Below are 21,327 nucleotides of genomic sequence, written 5' to 3'. Positions count from 1 at the left end.
CCATGGATAGATGAGGATACTTTACACAGCAAGTACAAAGTGTTTGTACAGTATCAGGGTCTTGCCCACCTTCAGAGCAGAAATCCCTAAACCGGCAGACACCTGTTCCCAGGCAGCATTTGGGATCACAGCCAGGCATGCAGCAGAAGAGTGGACACTTCCACTGTTAGGGGCTAAGCTCCCTCACTGTGCTGAGTGGACGTCTGTGGCTTGTCTGCCTGCTTTCAATCTCCCTGTCCTGTCATTTCACCTTGACTCTCCTCTGGGAACCCTGCCTTACTCTCACAAGGCTGACTCCCTACCTTACCCCCAAGGCGTCACCAATCGGAACGCCCATCCCACAGGGATTGGCGCAAAAGGAGCATGTGACTCAGGCCGGTCCATTGAGGCCTAAACCTAAGACTTCTGCTAGAACCACGGGGAAGGGAAGTTCTTTGTCTGTTGATGCCAACGTGGCAGATTGTGTGCCCGGAGAGTGGCTGGGCAACACTCCACCTCCCCACAGAAGAGGCAGAGCCAAGTCAACACAGAAAAGCAGCACAGAGGGATGGAGAGAGACAGGATCCTGAAGATACCACCAGAACCCCGAACCCCAGGCTATAGTTGTACCTGAAGCTGTACTCAACCCAAACTTCCCAAACACTTAGACCAAAAAATCCATTTATTAGCCGCTCTTTCCCTTTTCAATCTCTATTTACATATTTATTTATTGTCCTATCTAGTTCTGTTAGCAAGTTATTATACAACTCGAAATGATGGAGCCGGTCCACATACCCTGCTAGGCTGCTTCTCAGCTGTGAGAACTTGGTCCAGTCTCTTAACCTCTCAGAGCTTCAGTTTCCTCATCAGTAAGGGGTGCTATCTGTACCTACTCTATAGGGAGACTGCTTTGTGGATTTAATGAGATAAAGCAATTTAGAGCAGTATTTAATAAACAAATGGTAGCTGTAAAAGATGTCTTTTACTTCTTGTTTTAAAATAGGAAAAAAGAAAAATAAATAAATGGTAATTGCTATAATTTTAACTCACTAACTAAACATAATTCACTAAATAATACTAACTTAAGGTGAATTCATTCAATGTCCCAAGTGTCATGAAGTTTCTTAAACTCACAGGACTTCTGTCATCTGCTTTTTCAATGGGGATATACTGCCAAAGGGCCAGTTACCTTTATAAACACTAGGAATCTGAGTTCTTTCAAGATTTTGAAAAGAAAAAGCACAAGAATCTATTTATCTCCCACCTTCTGGTACTACTTAAAGAAAAATCCACCACCTCCCATGGGGTTCGGCACGCTTTGCCACCTCAGCCAAGGGCTCAAGAGCTGCCAAGTGGGAGGGGGTCTGCCCTCCTCAGGCTGAGGCCTTACCTCCATGGGACCAGTGAGCAACCGGACCCAGAGGCAAGACCCGCTGCTCACCTCTGGACGGTGGAACAGCCGGCCACGACCCAGCCTCCCCGACTCCCACTCAAGGGCTCATCCGTCTGGACCCCAGGCAATGCGCCTTTCCAGTCCACCACACTGTCTCTGGCCTCCCCACAGAGGGCTTGCCCAGGGAGAGCGAGATCCCGCGCTGAGGGCGCTACCAGCTCGGGTGTGACCACACAGGGCAGCAAACTGCCCTGTGACTGAGTTCTACCCCACTCTTAACTGGGAGAGCCAAGCACTGTGCCCGGTCCCTCCATAAGCACTGTCGGCTGGCCGGCGGTGAGAGCACACAGCACCGCGTGGTAGGCGATGCCCTCGCTGTTTGGCACCAAAGGATCCTGAAGCCAGCGAGTTCCTGCAGCTACGAAATGGCAGGGGCACAACCTGAACTCAAGGCTTGGCTCTTCCCCCAACTCCACACTTGCGACAACTGTACCGCTGACAATCTCTGTGACCTGAGGCAAGTTCCTTGCCATCTCTGTGCCTCGGTTTCCTTATCTATAAGAGAATGTTTTATCCACTTCACAGGGCATTGGGATAATTAAATGAGGTCACCCATACAAAATGCTCAGTAAATGCTCTTTAAAAACATTTTTTTTTTACCCCATTAGAATGCCTTTGGTTGAGCCTTTATTTTCCTCAAGTGGAATGAAGGCTCCAAAACAGTCTTATCAGCCCCCGAGCTTTAGTAGGTCTTACAGAGGCTTGGCAAATTCAGGACAGAGAAAACACAGGAGACCTCAATCTCAGAAAATGATGCTGGCCAAATTTGATGATGGCTTGAGGCTCTTAGAATCCTGGAGCCTAGAGTCATCCTGGCCGCTTAGAAAGCAGAATGAGGCAGGGAGAAGGGACTTGGCAGGAGACCACAGTTAGGACAAGGACTCAGGTGTCCTCATTCCCATTCTGGGGTCTGCAGCCAGCAACTGCAGGCCCACTGGGTGACAAAAATGCCAATTCCGACCTGCCAGACAGCAACAAATGTTACCACCACCTCCCGCGGCCCCTCAGGAGGTTACTCCAGGGGAGCCGCAGCCAGGCCACACAGGAGACGTCACGAAGCAGGAAAGCCAGGGCCCTGCTGCCACCCTCATCACAGCAAGCCAGGGCCCTGACGCCCAAGCCCACTATCAGGAGCTCCAGGAAGCCGCCTCGCCAGAGCCCTGAAGATGACATCAGGACCGCGCTGTGCAGAGGTGGCTGCATTACTCATGAGAATGTCTGCTGTCTTAAGCCCGAAAATACAACACACACACACAGACTGATTTGAGCCAGCCCTGCAAGCATCAGAGAGCCCAAAAATATCCCACCCACTACTCCTCCACTGGGCAAGCATTTTTAGAACCCTCACTTGGCCCAGTCGGGGAGTGAGGGGCTGTGATTTCCTGCCCAAGAATGGTAAGTGCCAAAAAGAACAAAACAGAAGTTTCCCCTCTTACCTAATGACTTTGGGACCCCCCCCCCACCAACACCGTCCTCTGCACCTACTCCTCCCCCTGCAGCCTGAGCAATCCACAGCACAGGCAAGTTCACGTCCCCACCTTGTTCACAATCCTCCCACAGCTCCCGTCTCACTCAGAGCAGGAGCGAAAGCTTCCCCTGCAGGATGGCTTTCCTGATCCCTCTCTGACCTCATCTCTGACTCCTTTCCTGGTCTCTATTCCAGTTTCATCAGTTCCGACACAAGGTCTCGCAAGTGCTGTTCCCTCTGCCAGAAACACCTTCTTGCGGTGTCTCCATGGCTCCCTCCGTTCCTTCGGGCTTCTGCTCAAACGTCCCCCCAGCAAAGAGGCCGTCCTAGACGGCCTTCTCTGGAGCGCCCTTCCCACCGTTCCCCCCAACTTTTTCCTGCTTTATTCTCCTCGAGCACTTGTCACCTCTAATACATGTTTATTATCTACTGTCCGTCTCCCAAGCAGACGTCACGTTTCATGGGAGCATGTGAGCAGGGATATTGCTCTGCTTACTTCTAAATCTTCAGCTCCTAGTATAGTGCCTGTGTGATATTATGAGTCATGACAAATATGTATTTGGTCTTCATCTTGCTTGTAACACAGTTTCTAAAACCCTTGGAATCTCCTAAGAGGTGAGAGATTTCCTAAAGTGTCTTTTGTTATGTTAAGATGACTTCTGGATCCCACCCAAGAATAAGGGCTGGTTGCCAAGAGAACTAACCTTGGATGGGAGGGTTGTTAACTTCCATTCCCACACGCTGACCTCCAGGGAGGTCACAGAGCCTGGAGGTTGAATTAATCATCATGGATGGCCAATGATTTAATGAGTCATGGCTATGTAATGAAGCCTCCATAGAAACTGAAAAGGACAGTTGTGCTTAGAATGGGCGTGGAATGTCCACACCCTTCCCCCATACGTTGCTCTATACATCTCTCCCATCCGGCTGTTCCTGAGTTATATGCTTTCATAATAAACCAGTGATCTGCTAAGCAAAATGTTTCTCAGACTTCTGTGAGCTGCGCTAGAAAATTAATCGAGCCTGATGGAAGTGCGTCAGACGTGGGGAAGGGGTGGGGGGACAGAAGCAGTCTGTGGGACTGAGCCCTTAACCTGTGGAATCTGATGCTACCTCCAGGGAGACAGTGCCAGAATTCAGTTGACTCGTGGGACACCCAGCTGGTGTGGTTGCTTGTTGGTGTGGGAAACCCTACCCCCAAAGTGGAACTGGGCAGAGAACCCTGAGCCTGGCACGTGTTAGATGCTAAATAAATATTTGTGGAAGGAAAGAAAGAAGGAATAGAGGGAGGAAGAGAGGGAGGGAGGGAGGGAGGGAGGAAGGCAGGCCCTTTTCTTCTAAGAACTGGCAGAAAGGGTCTATCCTGCCTCTGCTATTGGCTGAGACTTTCTGCAGGATAACTACAAGAACTCCCTTGCTCATAAATCTTCTACAGCTCCCCAGTATCTAATGGAGCAAATGTCACCACATGGCATTCACAGCCCTGCACAAGCTGGAACTAGGGGGCCTTGCCTGCATAATCCTCTTCCCCTGTGCATGCCTGACCTCAAGTCATGCTTCCAGACACACCGTTGAAGCTCAAGGCTCCCTACCCACTCTGTGAATCAGGCTTATGAGGCCACCCTTCAGGTCCTGGCAAAGCGGGACTTGAATTCTGGCTCCTCCATGAACTGGCTGTGTGACTTTCAAGAGAGCTGCTTAACATTTTCTGTGCCTCCAGTTCATTTCTTAAGTGAAGATAATTACTCTCCACAGTAGGACTATGAACCAGAAGGAGGTAGTGCTTGGGGAACACTGGTACAGTGCCTGGCACAGAGGTTTCTCCACCTCAACAGGAGTGCCATTCCGGGCTGGATGCTTCTTTTGGTTGCCGGGGGCAGGGGAGGAGGTCCTTTGCATTGCAGGTTGTGCAGCATCCCAGGCCTCTCCCCATCAGAGGTCAGTAGCATCCCCCCAGTTGCAACAACCTTAAAAATGTCTCCAGACATTACCAAATGTCCCCTGGGGTAGGGCAGCCTGATTTGGCAAAACATGCCTATACTATTCACTGTTTATCTGAAATTTGAATTTGTGCCACCTGTATGCTATCTGGCAACCCTACCTGGGGGGCAAAACTTCTCCCTCATTAAAAACCTCTGGGTTTGGAGTGGAAGCATCATGAGGTCCCAGGGGTGCCATCACTTGTTTCTTTCACTGCTTATAAGCTTCCTAGCAAGTCCTGCCCTCCTTTCCCGTCCCACTGCCTCCCACCCAGGGCCTGGGAGGCTCAGCTCCCCAAGCACGCCCACAGTCACTGTGAGGACAGCTCTCTCCATCAGGGCCCTCACACCAGCTCCATTTGCAGAGCCAACGCAGATGCCTCTCCAGCACCGTCCTCCTCCCCCTGCCTCCTTCCTGGGGTCTCTCCTCCCACCCAGAAGCCCCCTCCTTCTCCCCTCCAATTAAGAGGCCTCCCAGGCTTAGCCAGAGGCAGCAAAACAAGGCGGCTAGTCACTCTGCTTCCGTTCTCAACTCGTGTCACATGGCGGTTCATTTCATGGCGGTTGTCATGGGAACAGGAAGCCAGTCCCTGCTAGCTCTGGGAAGCAAAACAAAACTAAGAGGTGGAAGCAGGGAGAGAAAAGGAGGGCTTGTGGGGGGTGGAGGGTGAGCCAAGCCAGGAAGAAACCAGGGTAAAGCTGGTTGGGTTTAACTGGAGCAAGTCATGATGAGGACATGGTCTCCAGCTTTCCCTTGGTGGGACTGGGGAGATAGAAAAAATAAGCTGCTTGCCCTGAGGAGGCTCAGGCTAACATGGTGGGTGTTTTCATGTGCTTTTTTCTGACAGGTGAGCAATTTTCATCCCCATTATGAATAAACTGAGACCAAACACCTGTGAAGGTAAAGAAGATGCTTGTCCAAAATTGTACAATTTACAAGCAATCAATTCCAGCCCCACCCTCTTTTTCCCATATTCCTCTTGTCCTCCCTACTCTGTTCCCCTTTGCTGTTAGGATAGGACCACATGCTCTGCCCCCTGCACAGGGCACCCTTCTCCTTTCTCTCTGTACTCCAAGCACTTTTGAGTCCTCCCATCCCTCAAGTTCACATGCCCCATCTAGTCACCAAGTCTTTGCATTTCCTCTGCCAGGAATGGTGTTCATGTCTCTTCCTACCATATACTTCGACCTAAATGACCTACTCATCCTTTACTTATCTTCTTAACCATCACCTCCTCCAGGAAGCCTTCTTGGGCCACCTACATGCATTTACTTCTCCCTGTTATGTGCTTGTGGTGCCAGGTGGCTCTTCTTCAGACCTCAGTGCACAGCCTGTAATTATCCCTTTTAATTACACTCAGATGTCTGTCAGGGTCCATCTACCATAGTGGAACGTCAGCCCTAAGAAGGTAGGGCCTACCCTGTTCACGGCTATAGCCACAGAGCCCAGCCCAGTTCTGGCACACAGATGCCCTTCAGTAAGTACATGCACGGGGACTGAACCCAGCCCAGAGCTCCCCCCTGACCTGCTCCACAGTGCTGGTCACACTGGCTCCCTGAGTTGCACTGGACAGAGCTTCCTGCTCCACAGCCTCTGCTGGCCTTTGTGGGTGCAGTGGCTCAGGTAAAGCCTGCACACACGCCTAGCTTATCTACAGAAACTGACTGTTAAGTCACCCCTTCCAGAAAGACAGATGGGAGGAGCCTCTGGGTGTGGCTGCGACAGGTAGGGCCCTGGCTCCTGGAACACAGAGGATGCAGAGAAGGAAGATCTGCCCCGAATTCCAGATTTCTAGGCAAAGAGCTTCCTTTCACCATTCCACTGGAGCCTGGCTCTCTGATATGGGGAGGAGATGCTCCCCAAAGAGGTGAGCAGAAGAAAGAAAGGAGAGGTGTGCTGCAGGGGCACAGATTGTTGCAAGGCCCTTAGGGGCACCCATGCTGAACAGGAGGCTCACAGAAGAGTTGAACCTCTTTCCCTTCCATGCTTCTGTGCCTCTGAGACATCACTTACTCTCTCTGGGCCAGTTTTCTCATTTGTATAATGGAAATTATAGCACCCACACATGCTGAGATTACGGCGCTGAGAAGACGGGGATGGGAATGTTACAGAGGGGTATGAGCCTGGCCCTGATGTCAGGCAGACCTGGGGCAAGTCTCTGGCTCTGCCCCTTCTTGCTTGCGTGCTCTTGAGCAACTCGGTCCTCCTCTCCTAGCCTCAGTTTCCTTGTCTATAATATGGGGACCACCTTACTCACTTCATAAAGGTACTGTGCTTGCAGGGCACGCCTGGCACAGAGTAGCCCCCAGTAAATGGAGGCTCTGATGACTAAAATAATGTGCCTCAAGAAATGCAGAATTTAGAAACAGCTGGCAACTTGTGACTGTAAGTCCTGCCTTCTGAGTGCAGCCTGGGGTCAGTGGGCACTTGAGGCTCTCTGCCCACACCTGCAAGGTTCTAGGGCTGCCCTCCAAGTCAGGCACCATACAGGATGTCAAGAGGTCCCTCTGATCTGGAGATGGCCTCAGTCTCGAGCCAGACAGAAAGTTCATCCCAAGCCCCAAACTCAGCTGCTCCCAGCCAAGACCACCCAGACCATTGACCACTGGGGGCAAGGTTTCCCCCACAGCCTGGCTGACATGAATGGAACCTTCAAGGACACTGGACCCACACTTTCTTCTCTAGATGTAGAAACTGAGTCCTTGAGATGGGAAGGGACTTGTCCAGGACACTAAGGGAGCCGGTGGCAGAGCTGGGACCAGGGCTCCAGCGAGAGCCCTGCCCAGAGGCAGGAAGCACTGCCCTCGCCAGATGTTGCTCACATGCTCTTCTGCCTAAAGTCCCCCTCCAGCTGAACCAACCAACCATGTCCTTAAAAACACAGCCATTCCAGGTGAAAGCATCTGGAGAACATATATTCCATCTAGGTTTGGTTAAACAATGAACAAAAAGACTCTTAACCTGAAGGCTTTAGGGGTGGGCGTCTATATCCACCCGCAGTCAAAATAGTTATCAGAATGTTGGGGGTCTGTAGGTTTTCTTACAGAGAGGGTCTACACAGAGATACCTTCAGGTCCCCACAGGGGTCTCTACTAGGACGGAGCTGAAAAGTTCTGGGCCTTTCTGAAGGATTCCATGTATCCTGCATGTCTCCTTATTCAGAAATGCCAGAACATGCACCCAGTCCTGGAGCTGACTGTTTAACCAACATGGGACATGGCACACACACGGACACATACCACTGCTCCCCAAGGAGGGAGGGGCAGCAACAGGTCCTGGCATCAAGGCTGCCCTTGGTGGCTTTCTGCCACCGTGAGCGGAAGGGCTTCTTGGTGCTCAGCTCTGATGCCAGATGCTGACACCAGATGCTGACACCATCAACACACAGAGAGGCACAGGAATCAGGCCAGCCCCAAAGGCCTGTGGCCACTGCAGTCTCGGGCTAAGGAACAGGAAGTACAGAGGTGATGCAGGCTCAGCAGTAATGGGGTCCCAGGTTGAGGGATGTGGAGTGACATGAAAAGGGCCATAAACACACATACACAGACATGCACACACACAGTCTCATTTGCACAGATTCCAGCATCACACAAACACACATCATATTCACAATAACAGATAAACACACTGACACACAGAACCATGCACACACAACACATATACACTTAGATTCTCCAGACAAATGCACAGATATTCGAAGATGCACACACTGCCGCATGTTCTCACCCACAGAGGTGCGTGCACACACGTACACACGGATTTCAGGCATCTCGTGTTCCCAGACACGCATCACTATAGACTGACCCCCTCTGCGGTAAGTCACGGGCTATTAACTCTAAAGGCAACACTGGGCTCCCAGCTGGTCCCTGGAAGAGTGAAGGAAGGGCGAGGGGGCAGCTGAACCTGTCAGTGACCCTCCTGCGTGTGTGGGGTGGGGTGTAGGGTGAGGGGACCCTGCCTGCCAGGAGAGTGCAGGCACATACCCACAAATAAGATAACTCGCTGACCCAGGCCTCTCAGGGAAGGAGTCCCCTGGCTTTAGGGTGTGTCTCGGAGCACCAAGAATTTGGGGGCAGAGTCGGGGTAGGGGCTTTTTTCCCCCCAGGTGAATCTTACCCCTTTCCTGAAGTCTGGTCCTTCTTCTGCAGCCCCCTCCAGCCCCACCCCAGCCCCGGGACGCTGTGTCAGCCCCTCAGGGGCTTGTCTCACCTCAGTGACATCCAACCACTGGCTCTCCCACAAAAGGGGTACCTACCCAGACTCATCCAAGTGTGCCCCACCCGCCATACCTGAGGCTTCCACTCCCAAACTCACCCTCCTCCAGCCCTGCGGGAGGTAAATACCCACCCAGGTGAGCCCTGCACCCGAGGTGGCCGCGCCGCCAGTGGCCACGCCCCCCTTAGGGACTCTTGGCCCGGGTGGCTGCGGCCACCGCCTGTCCTGGGGGTCGCGCCCCTGCCCTGCACCCACCTCCTTCTTGACGGTGCGTAGCAGCCTCTGTCGCGTCTCCGCCTCTGTGGGACAAGATGCCAGGGCGGCCGGTCAGCCGAGGGCTGGGGCGGGGACCCGGGGCTGCTCTCCCGCCGCCCCACGCCCGCGCCCGCTTACCCGCGGGGCCCGAAGCCATGGCCGGGTGGCTGCGGGCCAAGTCCGGGCGGCGGCTGTGCCTGGCGACGCGGCTCCGCGGCTGCAGCCGCGGCGGGGCGGGGCCGAGAGCGAGGACGGCCGGGGGCGCCGACGTCAGACCCGCGCGCCCCGCCCCGCCCCTCCCCCAGGCGGCCTCCTGGGCCGCGGAACCCTCCCCCTCCTCAGTATCCCGCACCCTGCACGTACAATCCCCTTTGGCTGCGCAGGGAAGGACAGCCCCAGGCATTCGGTGTCTGCTGGATGCGAGGCTCGGGAAGCGACAGGCGGGAGGGGCGCCTGCTGATGAGACAGGGACCATGGGCCAGACAGAGCAGGGTGAGGGCGTCTGGAAAAAACAAAGCAAGATAACCCGTTGTGGGATTTGCTTTGGCCTGCTGGGAGGCCCAGCTTATTTTTCTAACTTTACCCAAGTGCTGCTTTTCTTCCTCTAGCACTAAACAAATGGTTTGTTGCAACTTAGGCAATGTAGCAAGCAAGCCCAAAACAACATAGTAAAAACGGGAAGGATTCCATCTTAAAACCTAATTAGTTAAAAAAAGATTCTTAACAAACAGACAATAACTCAGCCCGCCTTGGGTGCAAAGCAGGCACTCTTGAGTGATATGCTCCCAGACCAGGAAGCTGTGGTGGGAGGAAATAAGAGCAGTAAAATTCTTGCAAATAACCAGGAAGACTAATAAGAAACACTGAGGTTTTTGGAACCACTTAACAGGTGTACATCCGTAGCCCTTCGTCTCTCAACTGCCTATAAAACCCCTAGACAACGCACCACCCCGGCTCTCTTGTCCCCTGCTGGCTTGAGCCAGGAGCTCTGTCTTTTCACTTTTTCTCTAAATAAAAGCCTCTGCCTTGCTCTCCTTCCTCGAGTGTTTGCGAAGTTCATTCTTTGACTCCGTGAACAAGAACCCGAGCATCACTGACACTCTCAGAACTTCAGTTTTCTCATCTTTAAAATGGGTGTGATAGCATTATTTCATTGAAATGACATCAACTTAAGTGGATATTGAATGTAAAGGACTAAACAAAGACTCGTTGCTGCAGCTGCTATTGCCATCTTCATCACCATCGTCATTACTACCGAGAGTCTTCCAAGATATTCTGGCTGTCCATCCAGGAGCAGCCAGGCCTTCAGGGACCGCCTACCCACCATGCAGGTCACTGGAAGTGCCCACAAAAAGGGCACCTGTCAGCCAGAATCTCCAGGACTCAGCAGGAAATGGGCTCTTGGGGACCAACGCTTATTCCACCAAGTTCCTGGCTGCATCTACCTGATAAGGAAAATATTCAACACAGCCATCAAGGTCAGTAAACCCCTTTTTTCCTCTGGTTGGCAAAGTCAGCAGAGCACCCCCACCCCAGCTCTCTCCCCTCCTTCTCTGGGCTCCTTTGAGCCCACTGGTGTAAAAGAAAACCTCAACACTCCAAGACCTATGAGTGCCACTTGGTTCTTCTGTCAGTCGTACAGTCCAGGTTTTCCAGTATTTTCTGTAACACACCCAGAATGCACCTCATGTTTACAAATATTTATTGAGCACCTACCAAGTGCCAGGTTACTGTGCTGGGAAGACTGAAGTGCACAAGACAGACAAAAAGCCTGCCCTCAGACAACAAAATAAATAATCAGGTGACATAGTATGTTGGAAGTTTGTGGAGAAAAATTAAGTTGGCCAAGGAGAAAGGGAAGGCCTAGACAGGTGGGGTTTGTGTTTTGAAGTAGGATGGGGTTGAGGGAGGCCCCACTGAGGAAGTGACATTTGAGCAAAGAGGGAAAAGTGTAGGCTGTGGGGATTTCTGGAGGAAGAGCATTCCACGCAAGGGGAATGGCAAGTGCAAAGGCCCTCAGGTGAGAATGTGCCCGCTGAGTAGGACAAACAGCCAGGAGGCCAGTGGGGCTGAAGGTGGCATGAGCGAGGAGGACAGTGCTGAGGCAAGGCCTTGTAAGTCCTTGAAGTTCACCTTAACGATTAGCATCCTGTCCCCAAGGGCCCCCTGCTATTCAGTACTTCTTTCAGAAGGACAGGACAGCTCAGAATGCGCCCTCTCCCTGCGGCAGTAGATCCAGTGTCCCCGCTGTTCCATTTGTTAGTGGCAGAGGTCTTTGGCCATAGCCACAGAAGCCATCTTCGACTAACTTAGGCAAAAGGGAATAAACTGGATGGGTAATGGGCATTCCCAGATTCCAAGGGACCCCAGAGAACTCAGAAATGGGGTGAAGGCAAGGCAGCTCCAGAAAGCTAGAAAGAGAGACTCTTGGGAATAGTCATCTGGCAAAGACAGTGTGGTTAGGGCCCTGCCACTCAGGTAAGAGCTCTGTCTCTTTGAGGTTCCCATTCCAGAGAAGGAGCATCTGATTAGCCAGGTCTGGGGAATAAGGGGAAGGGGAGTCTCAACCACAATCCCACCACCCGAGTCTCTACAGCGAGATGAGACCCCTTAGAGCCCAGAGAATGCAAAATGGTTGCTTGATAGCAAAAGCAGAACCATATATCATAACCTATACTGAGGAGCATCCATGTGCCAGCCACTCTGCTAAGTGCTCTAGGCTTTGCTTATGTCATCTTATTGACCCTGTCCCAACCACCCTAGGATTTTTATGTCAAAGAGAAGAAAGCCAAGCCTAGACAGGGCTTTGTCCAAGCTCACACAATAAGTGAGTGACAGCCATGATTCTGACCTGAGGGCCCAAGAAACTGACCCAGTGGTTCTACCCCTTGACTGCACCCCTAAATTAGCAGCGGTTCCTAAGCCATAATCTGAAGAGCCATTTTTTGAAGCACAGGTTTTTCTTTTACCTGCCAGACACTAAGCCTGGGAAGTTGACTTATACTGGTCCTTCCTGGAAAATCTAGAGCTTTTCTTCCATGATGAATGACTCAATGGTGTTCGGTATACAGCAACAGGACAGTGGGCATGCATGGGCCCAGGTCTTGCTTAGTTTCTGAACTGGGCGCTTGGCTCTCTCCGCTGCAGTTGGACCACTCACCGCTAGGCGCGCCATCACCCCAAATCAGCTTGGGATGAGTTTGACTCCCCATGAGGCCAGAGCAGGAAACTTTTGCTGGGTCCCCAAATCTTTACCAGTCTGAGAATTTCACCATCTGACCCACACCACCCAGGATACCCCTCATACCTGCACCGCTAAGCAAAGGTGCAGCAGCCAGAACTAGTGAGAAAAGCCTCTTTCCGCCGCACTGTCCCTTCAGTGCCCTCTACCAGGAAAGCTCAGCATAGCGCTCCGTGTGAATGAGAAATGCGTGCCAAGTCCGGCCCACGATGGAGGAGTAAGCATTGAAGAATTAATTTGGAGTTGGGAGATCATTTCAGGCACATGAAAGAGCAGGTGCAAAGCCCCTTGGGTAGGAATGAGCATGCCTAGTCAAGAAAGAGAAAGGATGCAGTGGAAACGGAAACATAGTGAGCGGTTAAGGCCCCTCCAGTCCAAAACTCCCTAAAAAACTAAGTCTTGATTTCCCTCTTACACTCTCATCCCCCATTCTATCTATCAGCAGGTCTTTTTTGTTTATTGTTGTAACATTCACATAACATTTGCCATTTTAAACATTTTAAAGTGGAGAATTCAGTGGCATTTAGTACATTCACAGTGTTGTGAAACCATCACCACTATTCAGTTCTAGAACATTTCTTTCATCAAAAGGAAACCCTGTACCTATTAAATTCTCACCCCACATTCCTCCGTCCCCCAGCCCCTGGCAACCACTAACCTGCTTTCTGTCTCTGTGGATTTGCCTCTTCTGGACATTTCATGGAAATGGAATTATGCAATATGTAGCTTTTGTGTCTGGCTTCTTTCAAATAGGATAATATTTCTGAGAGTTATCCATGTGGCATGTATCAGTACTTCACTTCTTTTCATGGCTGAATAATATCCCATTGTATGGATACACCACATTTTGTTTTTCTATTCATCCGTTGATGGACATTTGGATTATTTCCATCTTTTGGCTGCTGCAAACAGTGCTGCTATCAACATATGAACACTTGTACACAAGTTTTTGTATGGACATATATTTTTATTTAACTTGGGTATATGCCTAGGAATGTAATTGCTTGGTGCTATATAGATTGACTGCTTATGTCCCCCCAAAATTCATATGTTGACATCTAATCCCCAATGTAATGGTACTTGGGGGTGTGTGTGATGGTATTTGGAGGAGGTGATTAGGTCAGGAGGATGGAGCCCCCGTGAATAGGATCAGTGTCCTTATAAAAGAGGCCCCAGGCAGCTCTCTCGCCTCTTCCACCATGAGGACACAGAAAGAGGATAGTTGTCATGATCTTGGACTTCCCAGCCTCTAGAACTGTGAGGAACAAATTTCTGTTGTTTATAAGCCATACAGTCTATGGTACTTTGTTGTAGCAGCCTAACAGACTAAGAAGTGGATCATATGGTAATTCTATGTTTAATGTTTTGAGGAACCTCCAAATTATTTTTTGTAGTGACTGCACCATTCTGCCTTCCTTCCAGCAATGTATGATGATTTCAACTTCTCTACATTCCTGACAAAACTTATTTTCCTTTTTTTAAAATTATAGTCATCCTAGTGGGTGTGAAGTGGTATTTCATTGTGGTTTTGATTTGCATTTCCTTAATGACTAAAGATGTTAAACATTATTTCATATGTTTGCGCGCCATTTGTATAACTCCTTTGGAGAAGTTCTGTTCAAGTCCTTTGCTCATTTTTAAATTGGATTATCTTTTTTTGGTGAATTGTTTGAATTCTTTATGTATTCTGGATAGTAGACTCATTACATATATGATTTGCAATCATTTTCTCCTATTCTGTGGGTTGTCTTTTCTCTTTCTTGATAGGGACCTATTGGGATAGTGCATTAAAGTTTTCACATTCTATGAAGTCCAATTTATGTACTTTTTCTTTTATTGCTTGTGCTTTTGATGTCATATCTAAGAAACCACATGCAAATGCAAGGTCATGACTATTTGCCCCTATATTTTCTTCTAAGGGTTTTACAGTTATAGCTTTTATATTTAGGTTTCTAATCCATTTTGAGTTAATTTGTGTATATGATCTAAGGTAAAGGTCCAACATTATTTGTGTGTGGATATCCAGTTGTCCCAGAACCGTTTGTTGAGACAGTTGTGGAGAGATTCAACAATATGAGAGATTGCTGTTCTCCCCCTGAATGGTCATGGCAGCCTCTTGAAGAGCAGTTGGTCAGAGATACATGGGTTTATTTCTGGACAGACTCAACTTTATTCAGTTGATCTCTATAGCTATCCATATTCCAGTACCACAGTTACTGTAGGGAAGCATAAATCTTCCAATTTTTTCATCTTTTTCATGACTGATTGGGGAATTTAAATATTCCATATGAATTTTAGGATCAGCTTTTCCATTTCTATAAAAATAACTTTGGAATTTTTTATGGGGATTGCATTAAATCTGTAGATAGTTTTGGGAATATTGTCATCTTAATGTTAAGTCTTCCAATCTATGAACACAGGATCTCTTTCCATTGATTTGCATCTTCTTTAACTTCTTTCAGCAACATTTTGTCGTGTTCAGTGTATAAGTCTTACATCTCCTCGGTTAAATTTATTCCTAATTGTTGTTGAAGCTATTGTAAATGGAATTGTTTGCTTAATTTCTTTTTCAAATTGTTCACTGTTGTTACATAGAAAAACCTATTTCTGTGTGCTCATCTTGTATTGTGCAACTATGCTAGATAAAAATAATATTAACTTCAATAATTTGTGTCTATGTATTCTTTTTTTTTATTTTGGTATCATTAATGTACAATTACATGAGCAAAATTATGGTTACTAGACTCCCCCCCTTATCAGGTCCTCACCACATACCCTATTACAGTCACTGTCTGTCAGTGTACTAAGATACTATAGATCACTACTTGTCTTCTCTGTGTTATACTGCCTTCCTGTGCACCCCCAACATTATGTGTGTTAATCATAATGCCCCTTTTTCCTCCTTATCCCTCCCGACCAATCCTCCCCAGTCCCTTTCCCTTTGTCAACTATTAGTCCATTCTTGGGTTCTGTGAGTCTGTGGCTGTTTTGTTCCTTTAGTTTTTTCTTTGTTCTTATATTGCACAGATGTGTGAAATAATTTGATACTTGTCTTTCTCTGCCTGGTTTATTTCACTAGCTTCATCCATGCGCAAATGGTAGGATTAAAACAAATCTCTTTTAGATGGAACACTGGTTGTTTTTAAAAGTTCTGTCATTCATGATTCTATAATAAAGAGCCTTGTAAATTATACCTACATTGCACACACATGAAATGACACATCTGTGTAGAACAAAGTTCCTCAAAGTGAGATTGTTGGGAGGATTCAAGATGGCAGCATGAGAGGTGAGACAAAGAATTCCTCCCAAAACCACATATAGTGTGAAAATACAGTTAATACAACTAGCCCTAAAACAGCAACAGGAGAAAAGGCTGCACCAGACTGCATATAGACCTCACAAACAGAGAAGACCTCACAAAACAGGGTAATGTACGAAAGCCTTGATCTGGGGGGACCCAAGCCTTCCACCCACCCCAGCCCAACGGTGGGAAGAAGAGAATTGGAGCGAGGAGGGGGTGGAAGCCTAAGACTGCTGAACACCCAGCCCTGGAGGTATGCTTTGGAGCACAAACCTACATTGTTTGGTGCTCTGGAGGTTGGTGGGATTGGGGAGCTGGGACAGGTGGACTGCCTGAGAGATTGAGATTCTGGGCCATTTGTGGAGGACGGAGATCCGCATCTGCATGCTCTAGGACAAAGGAAAGGCAGGTGATTCAACAGGCTTCTGGGGCAGTGGAGGGCTGCTGAAGGGACAGGGTTTGCATGGACCTTGCTACGTGGGAGAAGGGATAGGTGGATAGCATTGTCTGGTGCACTCTGCCCAGCGGGAACATTGAGGAGCTTCAGGCACCCCATCCCCCTGGCTCCCTACTCAGCTCTGAAGCTCACTCACTGTGACACGCAGCCTGCTTCACCTTCCTCCTGGTGTAATGGCACCTGATGGCAATCTGGCATTCACTATGCAGGTGTCAGGCCAGCCAGAGGTAGGGCCCACCGACAAGTTAGAGATGCAAAGCACAGAGGCTTACAGCTGTGTGCTTGGCCCACTGGATCTGACACTGGAGACAGGCACCGCAAATGGGAATCAGGAAACAGATCTTTCCTCCCCCACACACCAGCACCGCTCCCGTATGACCCAAAACCTCACTCTAGGGGCTGAGCAGCTCCAGAGACTAGAACTTCTGAGCACTAGAGGGCACCACATAGAATATTACGAAATGTTAAAGGAACAAGATTCAGACCAAAATCTCACAAACCCCAGAAAAAGGGCCAAATGAAACTGAACTCACCAAACTTCCTGAAAGAGAGTTCAAAACAAAAATCATAAACATGTTCATGGAGTACAGAAAAATATACAAGAACTTAGGGACAAATTTAAGATGGAGATTCAATCATTAAGAAATTCCATATCTGAAATGAAACATACAATGGAGGGATTTAAAAGCAGATTAGATGTAGTAGAAGAGACTGCAATGGAATAGAAATTACAGAAGAGGAATACAAAGAAGCTGAGGCACAGAGAGAAAAAAATGATCTCTAAGAATGAAAGAATATTGAGAGAACTGTGTGACCAATCCAGATGGAACAATATTCATATTATAGGGGTACCAGAAGAAGAAGAGATCAAAAAAAGGGATAGAAAGTGTTATTGAGTAGGTAATTGCTGAAATCTTCCCCAACCTGGGGAAGGAGATAGTCTCTCAAGCCATGCAGGTGCACAGATCTCCCAAAACAAGGGACCCAAGGAAGACAACAGCAAGACATATAATAATTAAAATGACAGAGATCAAGGATAAAGACAGACTTTTTAAAGCAGCTAGAGAGATAAAAGATCACATACAAAGGAAAACCCATCAGGCTATCATCAGACTTCTCAACAGAAACCTTACAGGCCAGAAGGGAGTGGCTTGATATATTTAATGCAATGAAGCAGAAGAGCCTCAACCCAAGAATACTCTACCCGGTAAGGTTATCATTTAAATTTGAAGGAGGGATTAAACAATTTTCAGAGAAGCAAAAGCTGAGAGAATTTATGTCCCACAAACCACCTGTACAGTGCATTTTGGAGGGACTGCTATAGATGGAAGTATTTCTAAGGCTAAATAGATGTCACCAGGGGAAATAAAACCACAGCAAAGTAGAATAATTCATTACTAAGCAGATGAAAATCAAATCAACTACCCCCAATGTCAATCAAGGGATAGACAAAGAGTACTGAATATGATACCGAACATATAAAGAATGGAGAAGGAAGAAAAAGGAGGGAAAAAAAGAACCTTTAGGGTGTGCTTGTAATAGCATATGAAGTGAGTTAAATTAGACTGTTAGATAGTAAGGGAATTACCTTGAACCTTTGGTAACCACGAATCTAAAGCCTGCAATGGCAATAAGTACATACCTATTGATAATTACCCTAAATGTAAATGGTCTGAATGCACCAATCAAAATACATCTGAATGTATAAAAAACAAGACCTGTCTATATGCTGCCTACAAGAGACTCACTTCAAACCCAAGGACATACACAGACTGAAAGTAAAGGGATGGAAAAAGATATGTCATGCAACTAATAGAGAGCGAAAAGCAGTAGTTACAGTACTTGTATGAGACAAATTAGACCTCAAAACAAACAAAGTCACAAGAGACAAAGAAGGACATTACATAGTGATAAAGGGGCCAGTCAAACAAGAGGATATAACTATTACAAATATCTATGCACCCAGCACAGGATCACCTACATATATGAAACAAATACTAACAGAATTAAAGGGGGAAATAGAATGCAATGCATTCATTTTAGGAGACTTCATCACAACACTCACTCCAAAGGACAGATCAACCAGACAGAAAATAAATAAAGAGACCAAGGCACTGGACAATGTATTAGAACAGATGGACCTAACGGACATCTACAGAATACTTCATCCAAAAGCAACAGGATACACATTCTTCTCAAGTGAACATGGAACATTTTAAAGAATAGATCATATACTAGGCCACAAAAAGAGCCTCAGTAAATTCAAAAAGATTGAAATTGTACCAACCAGCTTCTCAGACCACAAAGGTATGAAACTAGAAATAAATTACACAAAGAAAACAAAAAAGCCCATAAACACATGGAGGCTAAATAACATGGTCCTGAAAGTAAAGTAAAGGGATGGAACATGGTCCTAAATAATCAATGGATCAATGACCAAATAAAAACGGAGATCAAGCAAAATATGGAGACAAATGGCAACAATAATTCAACACCGCAAAAATCTGTGGGATGCAGCGAAGGCCGTTCTAAGAGGGAAGTATATTGCAATACACACCTACCTGAGGAAAGAAGAAAAATCCCAAATGAACAGTCTAAACTCACAATGAATGAAACTAGAAAAGGAAGAAGAAATGTGGCCCAAAGTCAGTAGAAGGAGGGACATAAGAAACATTAGAGAAGAAATAAATAAAATTAAGAAGAATAAAACAACAGAAAGAATCAATGAAAGGAGGAGCTGGTTCTTCGAGAAAAGAAACAAAACAGATAAATGCCTAGCCAAACTTATCAAGAAAAAAAGACAGTCTACACACATAAACAGAATCAGAAACGAGAAAGGAAAAATCACTACAGACACCGCAGAAATACAAAGACTTATTAGAGAATACTATGAAAAACTGTATGGTAATAAACTGGATAACCTAGAACAAATGGACAACTTTCTCGAAAAGTACAACCTTCCAAGGCTGACCCAGGAAGAAACAGAAATTTGAATAGACCAATTACCAGCAAGGAAATTGAATTGGTGATCAAAAAACTACCTAAGAACAAAATCCTGGAGCCAGGTGGTTTCACTGCTGAATTTCATCAAACATTTAGTGAAGACCTAGTACCCATCCTCCTTAAAGTTTCCCAAAAAGTACAAGAGGAGGGAACACTCCCAAACTCATGCTACGAGGCCAAGATCGCTATAATACCAAAACCAGGCAAAGACGCCACACAAAAAAATTACAGTCCAGTATCCTGATGAACATAGATGCAAAAATACTCAACAAAATATTAACAAACTGAATTTTAAAAATACATCAAAAGGATCATCCATCATGATCAAGTGGGATTCATCCCAGGGATGCAAGGATGGTACAACATTCACAAATTCATCAACATCATCAACCACATCAACAAAAAGGACAAAAACCACATGATCATGACCATAGATGCTGAGAAAGCATTCAACAAAAGTCAACATCCATTCATGTTAAAAACTCTCAGCCAAATGGGTATAAAGGGCTAGTCCCTCAACATAATAAAGACCATATATGACAAACCCACAGCCAGCATCATACTTAACAGCGAGAAGCTGAAAGCTTTTCCCCTAAGATTGGGAACAAGACAAGGATGCCCACTCTCCCCATTTTTATTCAATATAGTTCTGGAGGTCCTAGCCACGGCAATCAGACAAAACAAAGAAATAAAAGGCATCCAGATTGGTAAGGAAGAAGTCAAACTGTCCCTGTTTGCAGATGACATGATATTGTATATAAAAAAACCTTAAGAATCCACTCCAAAACTACGAGATCTAGTATCTGAATTCAGGAAAGTTGTGGGATACAAAATTGATACACAGAAATCTGTTGCATTCCAACGATGAACTAGCAGAAAGAGAAATCATGAAAACAATTCCATTCACAGTTGCATCAAAAAGAATCAAATATCTAGGAATAAACCTAACCAAGGAAGTGAATGGCCTGTACTCTGAAAACTACAAGACACTCAAGAGAGAAATTAAAGAAGATACCAATAAATGGAAACACATCCTGTGCTTGTGGATAGGAAGAATTAATATTGTCAAAATGTCCATCCTGCCTATGGCAATCTACAGATTCAATGCAATCCCTATCAAAATACCAACAGAATTCTTCAATGAACTAGAGCAAATGGTTCTGAAATTCATATGCAACCACAAAAGACCCCAAATAGCCAAAGCAATCCTGAGAAGGAAGAATAAAGCAGGGAGGAATTATGCTCCCTGACTTCAAGCTCTACTACAAAGCCACACTGATCAAGCAATGTGGTACTGGCACAAGAACAGACCCATAGACCAATGGAACAGACTAGGGAGCCCAGATATAAACCCAAGCATATATGGTCAATTAAAATACGATAAAGGAGCCATGGATATACAATAGGGAAATGACAGTCTCTTTAACAACTGGTGTTGGCAAAACTGGACAGCTACATGCAAGGGGATGAAACTGGATTATTGCCTAACCCCATACAAAGAAATAAACGTGAAATGGATCAAAGACCTGAATGTAAGTCATGAAAACATAAAACTCTTAGAAGACAACATAGGCAAAAATCTCCTGAATATAAGCATGAGCAACTTCTTCCTGAACGCATCCCGTCCAGCGAGGGAAACAAAAGCAAAAATGAACTCATGGGACTACATCAAACTAAAAAGTTTCTGTATGGCAAAGGACACCATCAACAGAACAAAAAAGGCATCCTACAGTAGGGGAGAATATATTTGTAAATGACATATCCGACAGGGTGTCAACATACAAAATACGTCAAGAACTTACACGCCTTAAAACCCAGTAAGCTTAAAATAACCCAATTAACAAATGGGCAGAGGATATGGAGAGACAGTTCTCCAAAGAAGTTCAGATGGCCAACACATGAAAAAATGCTCCACATCACTAAACATCAGGGAAATGCAAATTAAAACCACAATGAGATATCACCTCACACCAGT

At 46.9% G+C, this 21,327-nt stretch overlaps 2 protein-coding genes across 8 annotated transcripts in view; one reads left to right on the top strand and one right to left on the bottom strand.

Moving 5' to 3' along the window:
* Window positions 1–9,568, bottom strand: part of LOC118924303 (small G protein signaling modulator 1) — an 89,469-nt gene extending 79,901 nt beyond the window's left edge. For 3 of the 7 annotated variants that reach the window (XM_057491841.1, XM_057491839.1, XM_057491840.1), the window contains exons 1-2: window positions 9,489–9,568; window positions 9,351–9,394 (exon numbers count right to left, since the gene is read on the bottom strand). In XM_057491841.1, coding sequence (XP_057347824.1) covers window positions 9,351–9,394; window positions 9,489–9,507 — 63 coding nt within the window. In that variant the 5' untranslated portion in view covers window positions 9,508–9,568. The remainder of the gene's footprint in view (window positions 1–9,350; window positions 9,395–9,488) is intronic. The other 4 variants (XM_057491836.1, XM_057491837.1, XM_057491842.1 and 1 more) reach the window with 3 other exon arrangements.
* The window catches only part of LOC118921892 (uncharacterized), a 57,902-nt gene continuing 46,080 nt past the window's right edge, over window positions 9,506–21,327 (top strand). Inside the window, exon 1 of the mRNA XM_057492046.1 lies at window positions 9,506–9,619. Within this exon, the coding sequence (XP_057348029.1) occupies window positions 9,506–9,619 (114 nt within the window). The remainder of the gene's footprint in view (window positions 9,620–21,327) is intronic.

This window comes from Manis pentadactyla, chromosome 14 (genome assembly GCF_030020395.1).
Source record: "Manis pentadactyla isolate mManPen7 chromosome 14, mManPen7.hap1, whole genome shotgun sequence".
Taxonomy (NCBI): Eukaryota; Metazoa; Chordata; class Mammalia; order Pholidota; family Manidae; genus Manis; species Manis pentadactyla.
The sequence above is the reverse complement of the archived record's forward strand: the minus strand, read 5'-3'. Positions and strand labels throughout refer to the sequence as shown.